Source organism: Megascapheus bottae, chromosome 13 (assembly GCF_031878675.1).
Source record: "Megascapheus bottae isolate mThoBot1 chromosome 13, mThoBot2.hap1, whole genome shotgun sequence".
In the NCBI taxonomy this organism is placed as follows: domain Eukaryota; kingdom Metazoa; phylum Chordata; class Mammalia; order Rodentia; family Geomyidae; genus Megascapheus; species Megascapheus bottae.
In genome coordinates this window covers 58,995,806-59,012,241 of record NC_143521.1, presented here as the reverse complement: position 1 = coordinate 59,012,241, position 16,436 = coordinate 58,995,806, and the positions used below count along the sequence as shown (strand labels likewise).

General features: G+C 58.4%; 1 protein-coding gene across 1 annotated transcript; it reads left to right on the top strand.

The window, feature by feature from the left end:
* The first annotated feature begins 21 nt into the window (after positions 1-21).
* Positions 22-6,553, top strand: Msantd1 (Myb/SANT DNA binding domain containing 1). The gene is made up of 4 exons (XM_090343174.1): positions 22-37; positions 1,777-2,041; positions 4,879-5,154; positions 6,313-6,553. Exons 1-4 carry the CDS (start codon positions 22-24, stop codon positions 6,551-6,553), a joined length of 798 nt encoding a protein of 265 aa, XP_090199300.1.
* The last annotated feature ends 9,883 nt before the right edge of the window (positions 6,554-16,436 follow it).

Below are 16,436 nucleotides of genomic sequence, written 5' to 3'. Positions count from 1 at the left end.
GGCTGAGGGTCCCAGCAGGCCATGCAGCTGTGCCAAGGCAGGAGGACAGCCCTCAGGACAGGCACAGTCCCCCGGCTGGGGTCACACGGGCTGGGCCAATCCATGCATTCTTGTTATTGGAGGCCCAGATGACGTCTCTGCTTCAGAGGACCCGCCCAGGGTACCCCAAAGCTGAGAAGAGAAAGTAGGAACCCCTGAATGGGCTACCAGAGGTGGGGAGGCAGCTGTGGTGCCACCCAACTCGAGCAGGCCAGGGCGTTGGTACATAGCTCTGAGAGTTCACTGCTGTGCCTGAGGAGCAGGGCTCCCTGGGAAGAGGGCCTTGCAGGCACTGCACATGCTCCTGAGAGGGCAGCAAGCTGGGGGCCAGCGGGAGGACCACAGCCTGGTCATTGTGCCATGGAATCGGGGGCTGTCACAGCACCCCAGTGCCACAGTCACAAGCCTCTGTGGAGACTGCCGCCATGCTCGGGTCCCTCCCCGCCAGAGCCAGAGTCAGAGCCGAAGAGGCCCCACGATTCCTGGGAGCTAACAGCAAACCCTCCACGGGCTGCCATGGGCCCTGCTATGCCTCTGTTCCCACCGCAGTGAGGCTTCTTCCCATGCTACACGCTGCCGCCAGCCCAGGCCAGCTCCTGGGACAGCTGCCATCGCGTGTGGGTCCTGTGGGCGCCTTTCGCTAAGTGCTCAGCTCCTCCGTTTGGTCAGGCCCAAGATAGACAAGCGCACTCTGTCCCCTTGCTGACCGGGGGGCAGGGACTTTCAGCCTGGGAGTTTAGCAGCCTGTTTGTGGCCTTGGTCTCCTGGACTCATGTCTGATTTTTTAAGTGTTGGCTGTGGATGCTCTGAAGTGACCCTTCCTCTTGCTGCGCACTCTTGGCTTCAGCTGGCTCCTGAAGTCTAGGCCCTTGCCCAGTCTTGTGTGCACTGAGGCAGGAGCCCTGTCGCCAGCCTGGCCCTCAACCCCACCTTTGGCTCTGTGTCCCCTGCACAGCCTGGCTCCTGGGCACGGCGCTCTGCAGGAGCTCTCTGCACTCTCCACCTCGGCCTGGCACACTGCTCGGGGTGGCTGGCTCTTCCTTCCCATGTTTTCTTGGGCCTTTTCAAGTTTCCCCCAGGACTCTTCTTCCTCCTCCTCATCTCAGCACTGGGCCCGCTTTTCCCATTAGTGCAGGGCCCCTGCCCCCGCCTGTGCCAGAGGTCAGGGCTTTGGCCCCTCTGGCCTGCCCTGCTCCCAGGCCCGGCTCTGGACCCGAGGCTCAGGGTATTTAGTGGGTGGAGCCAAGGAGGCAGAGGCATGGCTGCAGGAGTTTGTGTGAGCAGAGCAGCTGGCTCCATGACACCCCACTTGGCCTGGTGGGGTGAGGCGTGGGGTGTCACATGACCCCCCCCCAATGAAGAGCCCGGTGGGCCTGTGGTGAGTGGCTCTCGCAGGGGCTGTGGGAGGAAGGGCTGGGAGCTGGGCCGCAGGTTTCAGCCCAGCCGGTCCCTGCAATATTGATGGCCCGTCAGTGCGGCCCTGATTCCTGTGCTTTCAGTTAAAAGGTTTCTGTTGTTGTAGCTTATGCCGTTGCTCTGTTGCTATGGAAACGTGACATCAAAATGACGTTTCCCGTTTAAAAGCTTTTAACTAAATTCCTGCCTGTCAGATGTAGGCCCCATTTTGAGCGTGGAGCTGCCTTGAGCAAGCAAGTGAGCGAGCAAGCGCACTGCCTCCGCCCATGGTGCGCTGGCCGGGCCTGGGGCCTCCCCTGAGCACCGTTCTTGACCCCGCAGGTGCCTGCAGCATGGCAGCCGCCGAGGTACCCGGCTACCTGGTGTCTCCTCAGACGGAAAAGCACCGGCGGGCCCGCAACTGGACGGACGCCGAGATGCGGGGCCTCATGCTCGTCTGGGAGGAGTTCTTCGACCAGCTCAAGCAGACGAAGCGCAACGCCAAGGTGTACGAGAAGATGGCCAGCAAGCTCTTCGAGATGACCGGGGAGCGGCGTCTGGGCGAGGAGATCAAGATCAAAATCACCAACATGACCTTCCAGTACAGGTGGGTGAGGGGGGGCCGGCGGGAGGACCCCGCACTGCCGCCTGCGCCGCGGGGCTCCGCTGGCCCACGGGTGGCGTGGGCCTCGCCTGACCACATACGAGAGGCGGGGAAGTGGGGGCCCGGCAGGGTCAGGAAGCCAGGCAGGAGCTCTCGGTCGTGGTCTGGGGCTGGTGCTGGCCTGTGACCAAGATGATGCCTTTCCCATCGCCCCCCCAAGCTGGCACCTCAGGCTCTGCCCCACCACCATCCCTGAGCCCCGCGGAGTGTCAGGAGCCCTGTAGAGATAGGGAAAGAGAGGCCAGGTGAGAAGGCCGCTTCCTGGGCCCGTCCAGTCCCTGTCTGGAACTCTGAACGGCGTCTGAGCCGGGGCAGGTGAGTGAGCAGGATCTTGTGGGTTGATGGTGAGGCTCCCTGACCGAGAAGGAGCCTGGCTCCAGCCTGGGGTCTCCTAGTTTGGGGCTCACTTGACCTTCCCTTATCTCTACCTGTGCCACATGCCAGGGCAGCTGTTCTTGCCTTACAGCAAGGCACTGTGGGACCAGGACCACAGCTGGGGCTCCTCTGAACTGTGGCTATGACCCCCCCCCCAAACCACACAACACATGGCCTGACCCGTCTGGAGAGGCTCTGGGTTGGGTCAGGGCCCATGGATGGGTTATGAGTGTTGGGCATGGGGTGAAGGTCGCAGAAGGGTTGAGGGTCATGGTGTGGAAGGGTCTCTGAGAAGCATAGAATGCAGTGGTGCTGAAGGCAGATGGCACTGGGCCCGCAGGAGGCATGCCCAGGCTGCTCAGGGGCCTGACATGTCCCCTGATGGCAGGCGCTTGCCTGGGGGCCTTGCCCCGCACAGGTGCTGGTGGCCTGCGGCGGTGGCCTGCTTCATGAGAGGACGCCACGCCCCGCGCAGGTGACGCCCCAGACCGTGGATACGGCTGGAGGGGGGCCCAGCCCAGCCCCGGGGACGAGGCAGGAGGGGGGCCCCAGTCCAGACCCAGGGACAGGCCCAGGCCCCGGCTTCCTTAGGGGCCGGTCAGTCTCATAGGGCCTGGAAAGTCCCTGAGCCCTGAAGCCCCATTTTCATTTATGCTAGCTTGAGGAGGGGGTCCGGAGCTTCCAACCCTCACACTGGCCCCGTCAGGCCTGAGAGCCAGAACCCGTAGCCGCACGGCAGCTCAGGCTGACTGGAATTAGTGAGTGTAACTGCGCCTTCAGCTGCTGATGTGAGGGCCGAGAGACACGTCTGCCGTCACAGAGATGGACGGAACACGTGGGGACGGCAGCCCATAGCTGCCTCCACTGCCCTCCCTCCCCCATCACCTACCCCCAGCGTCCAGTAAGGAAGGGCTGTGCGGGGGCTGCACTGTTCCCACCTCCCTTCTAAATCAGGAGTTCCCGGTGACACTCCAGCGTGCTCATTATTTATCCGGAAAGCCTTTCTTTAGACTCCCAGGAGAGAGATTCTGTCTCCAGCTCTGGAGATGGCGCCTGTGAGCCCAGGAGGCCCAGCGACAGGGACAGCTGCCGCTGTAGTCCACGGAGGCAAACACCCACGCACCACAGCTGCTCTATCAGCTTTGCTTCCCAAGGGGGAAACGGAGGCCCAGACAGGTAGAGCGTCTTGCCACCCAAGACCCTCTTGAGAGCATCTCGCTGAGATGCAGCTTGGCCTGGTGACCAGCTCCTCTTCCAGCCTCTCCATGGCAGTCTTTTTCTTTCTGTATTAGGGGGCAGGGGTTGCTGGACCCACCTGGGCCTTCTGCGCTGGGGCCGGGTGCTCCCTGCTTATTTCAGGAGTGACGGGGTTACCTCGAGTCAGAGCCAGCAGAGTCGGGGCGGGGGAGCTGGGTGGAGGGGGATGTGGTGCCGGTGTGAAGCTCACCCTCCCCACACCCTTCCCAGGGTGGACAGATTGTGCCTCCATGGTTGGGAGCACAGAGCCAGCTGCAGACCCCGTTGGCACGGTGGGGGGCAGGGCCTTGCTGGCACTGCCCACAGCCAGCACCACCAGCTGTGGCCAGGAGGGGGCAGCAGTCCCCCGGGCTGTGCCCGTGTGCTGGGACAGGACGCTCTCTCCACACCCCAGCCATCGGGATAGGAGGTTGTCCACGGTGTGAGAAGGCCCCACCTGGTGGGCAGAGGAACCCACCAGCCCAGGCATGTGGCTTCTTCCCTGGCCGGCCACCCTGGGGCCTCACTTCCCAGCCAGGCTGTGGTCTCTGGAGCTGGTCCTGCTCAGGGCCACAGGGCCCAGCGCCGGGCTAGGACCCAGCGCCCCTCCCGTTAGGCTCCACCAGAACCAATATTGGCACTCCAGTGCTGTGTGCTAGGTGCCGGGCGTTGATTCAGTAAATCTTCCTGTAGCCTTGGGACGGGTGTACTCTTTCATCCCCACTGTAAGGATTTGAGAACAGAGGCTCAGAGAGGTTAATGAACCTGTCCGAGGTCAAAGAGCAAAGTGGCACAGACAGGATGCAGGCTCAGTGCTGTGGGCGCCCATGGTTCTGTTTGGTTCCAAAACCTCCAGCCATGTTTGGAATACACCATCTAGGTGATGGCATGTTATCACTGCTGGCACACACGTGTGAAAAGCAGAATGTGTTCACTGTGGAGTTTAGAACTCGCAGAAAAGCAGAGGGAACACCGCTCCGGGCCCACGGAGGCTCAGGTCCCAGCGCCTCTCCTCCCTTCCCGCCTTCACTGGGCCCTGGGCCCTGAGCCTGGCCATGCTGGCCGGGGAGGCCCGTGCCGGGAGAGAGTAGCGCCTGCCGCCAAGGGGCCAGGCGGGACGGGCTGCTGGAGCTGTTTCTCATCCTTGGCTCTTGTGTCTCTCGTTTCAGGAAATTAAAATGCATGACAGATAGCGAGTCCGTCCCTCCAGACTGGCCCTATTACCTACCCATTGATAGGATCCTGGCTAAGGTCCCCGAGTCCTGTGAGGGCAAAGTTCCGGACAGCCAGCAGCCGGGGCCCTCCACGTCCCAGACCGAGGCGTCTCTGTCGCCGTCCGCTAAGTCCACCCCTCTGTACTTCCCGTATGCCCAGTGCTCCCACGAAGGCCGCTTTGAGGACGATGGCTCCGACAGCTCCTCCAGCTTACTGTCCCTTAAGTTCAGGTAGTGTGTCTTCCTCTTCTTCTCCCGACCCGGGAGCCCCACCTGCGGCGTCAGTGCCCACAGGCCAGAGGGCTCCTTAGCTGCATGGAGAGTTCCTTGACCTCTCTGCCTCAGCCTCCCTTCTGTACGGTGGGGACGAACCAGTATGCCACCAGAGGGTGACGGCAACTTCCAGGATAGAAGTCCCAGGGCCCAGACCCTGTGTCCTCCCTCGTCCCTGCGGGGCCTGCCCTGGGCCTCCTGCCCTCGGCCTCGCCTCCCTCCTCACACTCACAGGGCGGCAGGGAGCCAGACTGGCAGACCGCCAGGCAGCTCAGAGCTGGCACTTCCGAGGCAGGGCCAGCCACAGTGGGCTTTCGAGCTAAAGTAGGAGAGTGGGATGAGTGTGGCTTTGAGTCTTGGTCCGTGGGTCTGTGGAGGTGTCTGGTGGGGTGCCCCGCTGGATATCCCACCAGCCACTGCTCAGGGCATGCCCAGCCCCTCCCCACAAGACAGGGCTCACTGAGGGCCCCGGGGCAAATGGCTCCCTCACTGCTGATGGGTTTCAGGAAGGAGCGAGATTGACGGCCATCTGTTCTCAGGCTTGGCTGCCCTGGGGCACAGGCTGAGCTACCCAGGCGCTGCTGCCCTGTTCCCCCACTCTGCTCAGGACGCAGCCCGGGTGGGCGTGGAGCGTGGCTGGGCAGGCAGGAGGAGGGCCTGGGGTCCCGGGCCTCGGCTGCCGGCTCTCCCTGCTGCCTGCCACGCAGCTGCTGAGCACAGAGTTCCAGGCCCGGGGAGAAGCCCAGCAGGCGGCCCCTCTGCCTCCTCCACACGTCTAGCTTCAGGGAGAGCCAGGGCGCCTGTTTCCTCATCTGCCAAGGCCAGCCGGGCCTCCCCGTGCCAGGCTTCCCCGGAAGCTGCATGCTCCCCCTCTCCTGCACAGCTGCCCCGCCCAGACCAGCCTCTCCCCCCGGAGTCTACGACATGGACTGTCCCTGGACAGTGGCGCCCACGGCCCCTCTGTCTTCTCCCTGTCGGGGCTGGGCCGTGGCTCTGGCCACAGCGTCCCTGACGGCTCACAGTGATAGGGAGGGGGGTGGGGGGTCGGGAGGTCTCCAGGCCCGGTGCCCCGGCCGTGAGCCGCACCCCACATCTGCCGCTGTCCTTGCCCCGCAGGTCAGAGGAGAGGCCCGTGAAGAAGCGCAAGGTGCAGAGCCGCCACCTGCAGAGGAAGAAGCTGCGGCTGCTGCAGGCCATGCTGGAGGAGCAGCGGCGGCTGAGCCGCGCCGCGGAGGAGACGTGCCGCGAGGTGCGCCGCGTGCTGGACCAGCAGAACCTGCTGCAGGTGCAGAGCCTGCAGCTGCAGGAGCGCATGATGACGCTGCTGGAGAGGATCATCGCCAAGTCCAGCGGCTAGGCCACGCGGCGCCCTCTGCCTCGCCCGGGCAGCCCCGGAGCCAGGGCCCCCGCGCCGGCATTCGCGCCCGCCCTCGGGCCCGAGCCGAGCATCCCAGGCCTTGTCGGAATGTCCTAAAATCCTCTCGAGCGGAGGCCCTGTCACTGGAACTGGGAGAAGCTTCTGATGGTGCACGTGTCCTCCCGTCACGGCCTGCAGGTGAAGCGGCAGTGTCTGTGGGAGGGGCGGCGTCCTCCTGCCCACGGGCACGGGCCCACCTCGGCGGTGCCCATGACCTCCCCGCCCCCACGGCCACCGCGTTGCCTCCGCACGAGCCCCACAGAGCCCGGCCCCGGCGACGCCAGTCCTTCCACCCCCCCGAGGGCCAGCACTGGTGCAAACACACGGGCGTCCTCCACCCCCTGGCCTCAGTCTCCCCGCCGCAGGCCAGGCAGCAGAGAGACCATAGCAGAGTGCCGGGGCAGCTCGAGGAGAGATGGCGCGGGAAGAGCAGCCCACTCAGGGAGCCGCCGGGGCAAACCCCCGAGAAGCCCAGAGAACCCTGAGGCGAGTCCCGGGAGCAGCAAGGAGGCACGGGCTGTGCGCCCGCATGGAGCAGGGCTTTGTTTTAATAGACCGTTCAAAGGATGACCATTAAGTCGTTGTACAATGTTCCAGCTCCAGAAGTCAGGTCCTGAGTACAGCGCATCTTGGTCAAAGTCATTCTCCCCGCTCCCCTTCTCTGCCCCCCTTCCTCCGTGGAGGGCCACCGGGGGTCTGCAGGTGTGGGGCGTCCATACACAGGTAGTGCAGGGGCTATGGAGGGGCTGGGAGTTCCGTGCAGCCCACAGGCAGTGGCATACCGGGCCCACTTGCCCCTCAGGCCTGGGTGCTTCAGGACTGTCCCCGCCTCGAGTGCTGTGACCAGGGAGCCGCAGCCACGAGCTCCGTCGTCTCGCTGCGCTGACATTGCTGTGCCCCTCGCCAGCAAGACACGGGCTCATCTCCCTCCTGGAAAGAAGTGGCATGACCCAGAATGAGGGAGGGTTCAGATGTTTCTAGAGCTAGGGACTTGGGCCCAGAGGGCCTGCCCAGAGCTCGGGTAGGCCTCGCCAAGATTTCTCTTGTTTTGGGGTGCCCAGCAGCCTGCCTGGCCCTCAGCTTCTGACCACTGCGGCTGATAGAGCCAGAAGTGTCTACATCTCTCACGGGCAGGCTGATTCCAGGCTGCAGGAAGGGGTGACAGAGGGCTGGGGAGTGGGGGGGGGCAGGTAGGTTCTCAGTTGTGTAGAGACGTCTTTAGACCTTTCAGGGTGCTAGAACCTTCCTCCTGTGTCCTTGGGGCAGTCAGTTCACACGGGGGCGGAGCCTCTCCCCAGGGGTGGAACGGAGCTAAGGGCCAGTGGGACTGGCGGTGAGAGGCGCGGTTGATGCTGTCCCTGGTTGCAGGTCTGTTGAAGGAGAGTGACTCTCAGAGAATGCTGAGAGACCGGATAAGGCTTCCTCAAATAGCACACCAACCCTAACAACTAAAACCAAGGGCGTCTACCTTTATTCTTTCAATAACAAATGCGTTGATAAGTTTTTTTTTTTTTTAAATCAGGGTAAAAGATGAAATAAACAAGAATTCCCTCGTTTTCAAATTCTATTTTTATAGGTCTGGAAAGCCAAGTATACAAAAGAACACAAGCTCTTTAAGCCACTTTAGTCATATTAAAGATGAAAATGAAGCCAGGTCTGAGAATTATGCTTGTACTCCCAGCTACTCAGCAGGCAGACATAGGGAGCTCGTGGTCTGAAGACAGCCTGGGCAAAAGTTAGTGGAGCCTGGAATGGCGCTGGGGCTCAAGTGGTAGAGCACTAACCTTGAGCTGAATAGCTCAGGGACATCACCTAGACCCAGAATTCAAGTCCCACTACCCACAAAAAAATATGGCAAAAATGTTAGTGGAGCCTTATGTGAAAAATAACTGAAGCAATGGAGCCGGGAGTTTGGCCTAGTGGTAGAGTGCTTGCCTAGCATGCACGAAGACCAGGGTTCAAGTGGTAGAATGCTAGTCTTGAGAAAGTCCAAGGACAGTGCTCAGGCCCTGAGCCCAAGCTCAGGACTGGCAAAAAAAAGTATAAATAAATAACTGAAGCAAAAAGGGGCAAGGCCTGGCTCAAGTTCTAGCCTAGTAAATGATGCCCCCCAAAAAGAAAAAGGAATGAAGAAGTGGTCCCTTCAGAGTTGTGACTTGGAACAGTAGACAGCAAAGGAGCCACAGTGAGACTCCACTCGGCTGAAGGAAGCAACATTTATGCATGAGATCTACTGAAAACCCCAAGTAACTTTATTTACCTGATTCCAACATCTTCTCGACAGCCATGGAAAACACTTTTTTTTTTCGGTTTTGAAATGGACAAAGTTATGTCTAAATTCTTGTGAAGAAAGAGTGAAGCCAGCGGCTGAAGATCGGGAAAGCCAGAGCTCAGCGTCCGGAGGGTTGTGTGCCTGCGATCCCCAGGGAGGGAGGGCTCGCTGGAGACTGACGGCCTCGGAGCCTGGCACGCGTGTCGAGCCATGCAAGTTGGCACGACTGTTGCTCGGCCTCCTTGACCACGCGTGGTCAGCACACGTGGCCAGCATGCCACTTATGGAAGTGACCGAGGTGCCAGAGGGCTTGTGCACACTTCTAGCTCCCGGTGTCAACACCTAGCAGAATGCTTACTAGAAGCTAAACTCTGGACATTAGATGAATATTTATTTCAAAACAATAAACCTAATATGTGCTAATACTACTAACAACTGTGAGAAAAATAGATTTTGCAAAGCAAAAAGAAATGTGGCACTGACTCAGTTTTGTAAGTCTCTGGCTTCGGGAAGCCAGTCTGGGTGCCCGTGCTCTTACTCTGCTCCTCTGTTGTTCTGCTACAAAGCGTGGAAATGGGGCAGGGGAATGGCTTCTGTGGATGTGCACCTGCAAAAGCAAACGCCTCAGTAACTTTCCCAAATTGTGCATTCTAGCTCCATCCTGCTCTGAGCACAGGAACGCCTTTGAGGGCTTGACGCTGGCTTTGATGTGTTGGTTTTTGGGACTGGGCATCCCAGTTTGTTTGGTAACTGCTCTGCCACCGAGCCACCCCTCTAACTCTGATATTTTTTTTGCCAGTCCTGGGGCTTGAACTCAGGGCCTGTGCACTGTCCTTGGACTTTCTCAAGGTTGGTGCTCTACCACTTGAGCCACAGAACTACCTCGGGCTTTTTCTGTGTTTGTGGTACCAGGGAACAGAGCCCAGGGCTTCATGAATGCTAGGCTAGCACTCTACCATTAGGCCATGCTCCCAATCTCTGGTATTTTTTTAAAATTGTATTTTATTGTCAGGGGGAACAGTTCCATTCATCAGTAGTGGGTACATTACCCCTTGAACACTGATACCCCCCCCCATGTTTTTCTCCCACTTTCCCTTCCCGCTGTGGCATTGTTTTTAAGCTTAGCTGTGAGCCAGGCACTGGTGGGGTGGCTCACACCTGAAGGTCTAGCTACTCATAGGCTGAGATCTGAGGAGGGTGGTGCAAAGCAAGCCTGGGTAGAAACGTCTGTGAGATTTTGATCTCCAGATAACCACCAGAAAAGCTGGGGTGGAGCTGTGGCTCAAGTGGTAGAGCACCAGCCTTGAGCAATAATGCACTTGGTCCTTGTACTGCCTCATCTAGAACATTTGCAAGGGAAATGCATTTTTATGTAGTCAGGTGGATGAACGAGGCTGGTTGCCTGAGCTCTGGTCCCTGCCAAAGGCTCGCCAGACTCTTCTGCCATCAGCCAGCTATCACAACGTAATGGCTTAAAGGGATTAGCTCAAATAATGGGAGGAGGGGTCGCAGTCGTGGTGCCCCTCCGGGGTCCACAGGCCATGCTCTGAGAACACAGCCTGGGAAAAGCTGGAGAACGAGTGTGTGAGAATGCGAGTGTGCCCTAGGCTGGCTGAAAGCAGAAGCCTGGGTGCTGGGCTGCGCCTCAGCTACGGGGTCCCTCAGGGTCCAGGCCATGGGCACGGGCCAGCGATCCCAGCAAAGCTGGGGACAAACAAAGCTCCCCCAGCCCTGGGAACCATGTGGAGCCCAGCACTCCGAGGACAAGGGACAGCCTGGAGCGAGTGGGGGGCTCTCCCACTGCACTAGGGTTCAGAGCTTAGGAGCCTGTGGGGCAGGGCACAAAGCTGGTCCTCGGGACAGGAAGGAGCCCGGCCACACAGGCTGCGCTGGCCTCCGCCCTGGGGTGGAGCTATGGCTCCCAGTCAGTTCTGCACTGGCTGTGCCCCAGGCTCAGAGCTGCAGGGGGGTGAGGCATGCAGGGGCCCAGGCCCGCGCACCCTGATCGGGAGAGCGGAGGGTGCCAGGAGATGCCTGAGACGAGCAGGGTCCCATAATTACCTGGGGCCCCCCTGCCACACGCCCCAGGACAAGCCCCGCTGAGCTGTGACGGGAAGAGGAGAGAGAAGGCCTGGGCCGGGCTGACTCCTGACCCTCTTGTTTCTGTGGCCACCACCGGCCATACGTCATTCCTCTCAATGTGAGCTCCATCCCATAATGAGCTTCTGCCCGCATCTGGAGTGTTCTCTGTTGTGTCCTACCTGGGCTAGATGCTGTTATATATTACGTCTGAATCTCCCCTGGTACCTGACCCCAGCCCATGGGGGCAGGGCCTGGCTTCTCTCCAGCTTCCACCTGCTCCAGAGCCACGGATGCTGGAAATTTAGAGTTTGACCATGTAGCAGATCTGCATGATCTCAAATTTAAAAAAAAAAAAGCCTTTGTCTTTTCAAAGCACTTTAAAGAGACTTTGCAAGTTCGGCTCAGGGGACAGACTGCCTCCCCAGGGGCCCAGCTGGCATCTTCTGCAATTATCATTAAATGACAGGGACAATTTTAATTTCACAATAATTAGAAATATCAACTGCAGCCCAAGCCTTCCAAACTAATGGAATTTTAATGGGCAGCTGCTTAGGTTACAGCCAAGAATAGTAACACTGCACCCAGGTGGCTGGAGCCAGGCGGGGTGGGGGGGTGAGAGGAGGGGGAGGAGGAGGGGGAGGGGGAGGCAGCGGCATGCAGGAGAATGGTGCCTGGGGAAAGCCCAGCCCCCTGCAGCTGCCCTGAGTGATGGGACCTGGAGCTGCCTGCAGGGCAGAGTGCTATAGCCAGACCCCATGTGCCCGCCCCTGGCCCTCCTGGCTAACCTTGCCACACAACCCAGGCACTTGGGATGAGCCCCTGCTTCACAGGCTTCCTGTGGCCTGCACCCCATCACCAGGCCGCAGTCCTCAGGTCTCACCTTGGCTTCCTCTGAGCAGCTGCACAGAGGGCCACAGAAGCAGAGCCGGGTCAGGCTTCAGGGAGAGCCAAGGGGCGCCAATGGCCTCTTCTCCTGCCCCTCTGCCCCTGCCCCTCTGCCCCTGCCCCTCTGCTCCTGCCCCTCTGCTCCTGCCCCTATGCCCCTCTTCTCCTGCCCCTCTGCCTCTGCTCCTCTTCTCCTGCCCCTCTGCCTCTGCCCCTCTTATCCTGCCCCTCTTCTCCTGCTCCTCTTCTCCTGCCACTCTTCTCCTGTCCCTCTGCCCCTGCCCCTCTGTTTCCCACTCAGCAAGGACAGAGTCTGGAACCTGGGGCTCCATCCGGGCTGGAAGCAGAAGTTTAGGCTGTCTTCTGATGAGCAGAAGATTTTGCTTTTGATAAAATCAGAGCGATCTCAGTTGTCTTTCTTTGGGGTGAAGGCTTCCTGTGTCCTCAGAAATGGTCCCTGAGCTATGGGAGCAAGCCTTCCCATAGCTGTCCTAGAAGCAGCCCTGCCCTAGGGCCTGGATGCATTTTAGATGACTGGCTCCCTGTGTCATCAGGATGTCACAAGCCATTTTTTCCCTATGCTGTTATTCTAGAATTGTTTGTTTACAGGTATTTCCTTTCTCCGTTGGGCTTTTCTAGTGCCTTTGTCAGAAATCAATTCCCGGAAGCAGAGTGGGTCTATTTCCAGAGTCCCTGCAGTCCGTTGTCTGTGAGTCACATGATCTCATGCCTGTCGCTTGCCGGAGACGCTTCGGCTCTCAGTGACCTTGCCCTTCTTTTCAAATATTCTTTTGGCTATTCAACATTTTTTTGCATTTCCATAGGAGTTTTATAAAAGCTTAGACATTTCTGGTCCCCAAGCCTGCGGAGTTGGGCTCTGGTGGCTTCGCCTGATCCCAGCATCTTCAGAGGCTGAGATCTGAGGATGGTTGTTTGAAGCCAGTCTGGGCAGAAAAGGCCATGAGACTCATCTCCCATTAGCAGCCAAAAGCTGGGTGGAGGGTGGTGGCTCGGAGGTGCGGAGTTCAGGCCCCCGTGCAGCACAGCAACAGGAAGCCCTGCTGCAGCTTTTGTTGAGCTGTCTTTGGAGTCGGGAGTGTGGCTCACGTCGTAGAGTGTCTGCCTCGCAAGCCCCGGGCCCCACGTTCTAAACCTTAGCACACCCAAGGAAAAGGAAGCCCGTTGAGCCTTCTGGTCCATGCCTGTGCTCCTTTCACAGTGCTCCGGCCAGCAGTTAGAAGCTGGCTCCTTAGGCCATGAGTGCTCCAGCCGCCATTTCGGGAGGCCCCTGAGCTGGGGTCTGTAGCCGGCCAGTGTCTCCTCTTATCCTAACTGCTCGTTTTCTCCTGCTGGTGGTCATTCCCGGGGTCCTCCGTGTTCAGCGTCACATGCTTTGTGACTAACAGTGGTTCCCTACTTGGGTACTAACGCGTGCCTTCTGTTTCTTTTTCTTGCCTTCTTCTTCTGGCGGGTCCTCCAGGTCAATGTGGAAAGAGGTCAAGAGAGCCAGACCACTGCCTTTCCCCCGAGGCGGCTGTGGCTCGCCAAGTTCAGAAACTTGGCCTCCATTTTTCATTTCCTTCAGCGTTCCATCATAAATGGGCGTCCAGGTTTGACAAGCGGCTGCTTCTGTATTTAAGACGGTCCTAAGACCCTCAGTTTGTTCATTTGAATGGTAAGAATTGTTTTCAAAGGACGCTTTTTATGCCCAAGGCATAGCACACTCCATCTTAGTAGAATTCAACTCCTAACCTCCTGCTGAAGACCTTTTCATTAGACACAGAATTCTCCAGCTATGCTCCCCTCTTTTGTTTTCTAGGCTTCATTGTTTGTGATAGCTCTGCAATCTTTTCTATTGTTGCATCAATGCTAGTAAAATATCTGTTTCAGGGTTTGGGTTTTTGTTTCAGACAGCTCCTGCCTGGCTGTGCTTTCTTTTATAATTACCCTTCTTGTTTATCGAGCTTTTGTAGTCCATGTATTGATTTTCCCCTTTTTTTATGCTGGTCCTGGGGCTTGCAGGGCAGGTCTACCGACCTTGAGCTTTTTTGATGCTCTGCCACTTGAACCGCAGCTCTACTTCCAACTTTTTGGTGGTTAATTAAGAATCTTACTAATCTGCCTGCCGAGGCTGGCTTGAAGCCACACGCCTCAGATGTCAGCCCCTGGAGTAGCAGGGATGACAGGTCTGTGCCACCAGCCCCTGGCTCGGATCATTTTTTCTGGATCTTTTGCACGTTGGGTCGCTTTTTCCTCTACGGGATGTAGATGTAGATGTGCAGGCGGCCTTGCTCTCCCGGGTTCACATTCTTCCTCCCCCGGGTGCTGTGCCAGCCCAGCCCTCTCCTCTCTTTTCAGATCTTGTCAGCGCTGGGTCTGGCGCTGGGTCTGCCACCTTGGCCTTGACTTCCTGGCTGGCCCAGTCCCAGCCTGTGGAGGCCTCTGTCTGCCCTCCACCGTGGCCTGCGCCCCTGCCTGGGCGGGACTTGAGGCTGTGTGGCCCGGAGCCCAGCTTCAGTGCCGTTGTGGATGCCCGCCCGCCTGTGGGCGTCCTCGCGTCCTGGCTGCCCGTTCCTCCGTGGAGATGTACTTTGTGGGCCGAGGGGTGAGCAGGTGCGGGCGGCCGTCGGGTTTCTAGGAAGAACTTTCCAGTGTGTCCAGCCTCTACTGGCTTTTATTTTGTGGGGTTTTCTTGTTATCTGTGGATGAAAGCCCTGTGTGTCCTGTGGGCTCAGGGGGCAGAGATCACCTCTCCTCCACTCTGCACACGCGTGTGTACACATGGAAATGCAGTGCAGGGAGCCTGCCTGATCGTTCCTGTCCGTGAGCCCAGCACGCTGCCCTGTGGCTTTCTCCCAGCTTCTCTGAGCCGCCGAGCCTTGGCACAGCTCTGCGGGGTGGCGGAGATGAAGGTGGATTCCCTGCGTGTTGGGCTGGCGTGTAGGTGGAAACCCCACGGGACCCCACGGGGGGACGGAGCTCTGTCTTGGAGCACCCATGCCTGCAAGCACAGGTTAGTGGCCCAGAGCCTCTGGCTACATCTTGGCCTGACAAGTGGAAAGTAGATACAAGAGTCAACATTGTTGCAAAAGACGTTCCAGTGGGAGACCAGCCCCCCCCCTGCCCCCTCGGCCCTCTTGGCTCTTCAGGTTCTGACAGCCTTGCCCACCGGCTTTGCTTTACACGGCAGCGGGAAGCGTCCTGCGTGTTGGCGGCCCAGTAAAGCATTCTCAGATAAAGGTGGGCAGACAGAAATGAAATGAACTTCATTTCCAGGCTCCAGCCCTGCAGTTTGGCTGTCTGCTATAGAGAACATTCTAGCCAAAGCTCCCCCCACAAAAAAAGGAAAAAAAAACTGGGTTGACTATGTTATGCTTTACAAAATTAAAAATATCTTCTGAATTGGAGAGGAAGTGCTTTTTCTCTACTGGAAAAAAAAAACAAACTTCATATGAAATACACAACAAAAATAGCAAAATCTAAGGAAAAGGAAAACAGTTGATTCGGAAAGAGACTTGCATCCAGTGGCCTCACTTAATTCTACAGAGAAGACTCTGCTATTTTAGATTAACTCAAGACTTGAATAATGGAGAAAGATTATTTATTTTAATAATCTCAGCACTGAAAAATTTTGAAAGAAGGACCTTGAAAATACAATATGATTCTAGACAGTGCCTTACATGATGGTGAAAGCTTGCTGTAAATCATAGTGCTTTCTATGAAAATTTAGGTAGTTTGTAATAGTTTCTATGAGAGCAAAAAACGTACCATCAGCATCCCCAGAGCAGCGCTGCAATGTGACAAATGCAATCTGTGGCTCTTCCCAACTGTAAATATTTCAAGAGTTTGGTTGATGGTCTGAATGCTGCTGCCCGGCAAAGGGAAAAGTTTAACGTAGAAGTTAGGTGGGATCTGGGCTCTGACAACATAGTTGCTGCTTTGCTGAGTCCAGGGAGGGGGTTTGGGGTCTGTGGTGGCATCGCTGTGGTGCCCGGCTGCTGCCCCATGGCCTGCTGATGTGGTTTCTGGCACCACTGCGTTCAGAGCTGCTCACCTTGTGGCAGGAAGCCGGCCAGCCACACACCACCTTGCGGCTCTCACGACATCCTCCCTCCGCCCTCCCTCCGCCCTCCTTCCAGCCCGCCTGCGACCTCACTCATCCAGCCATCTCTCTGTCACTCACTCTCACTGGGGGCGTGAGTACAGGGAACCGGAGGGGCCGGGGCTGCGAGGGGCCTGTGCAGGAACCACAGTGATGAGGCTGCTCACTGCGAAGCCCCAGGGGCAGAGGCACAGGCCGGAGCTCCCAGCCCCTCGGTCCTGGAAGAGCCAGGAGGGGAGGGTGGCTCTGGGCAGGGAAGCATGGAGGCGCAGGAGGGTGGGAAGTGGGGTTCTGGAGCCAAGGGCCCGTGGCAGTTCCCCCTGGAGTCCCCTGGGATACGTGGACACCAGGCGTGGCAATTTGTGGTCAGTCCTGTTCACACACAGCTGGATGAGCCACAGGACTCTGCGTGGGGCTCTCTGTGGAGACGGCAGCCAGTGCTCCCGCGGCCCCTGCACCCACGGAGCTGGCAGCCGGGCTGC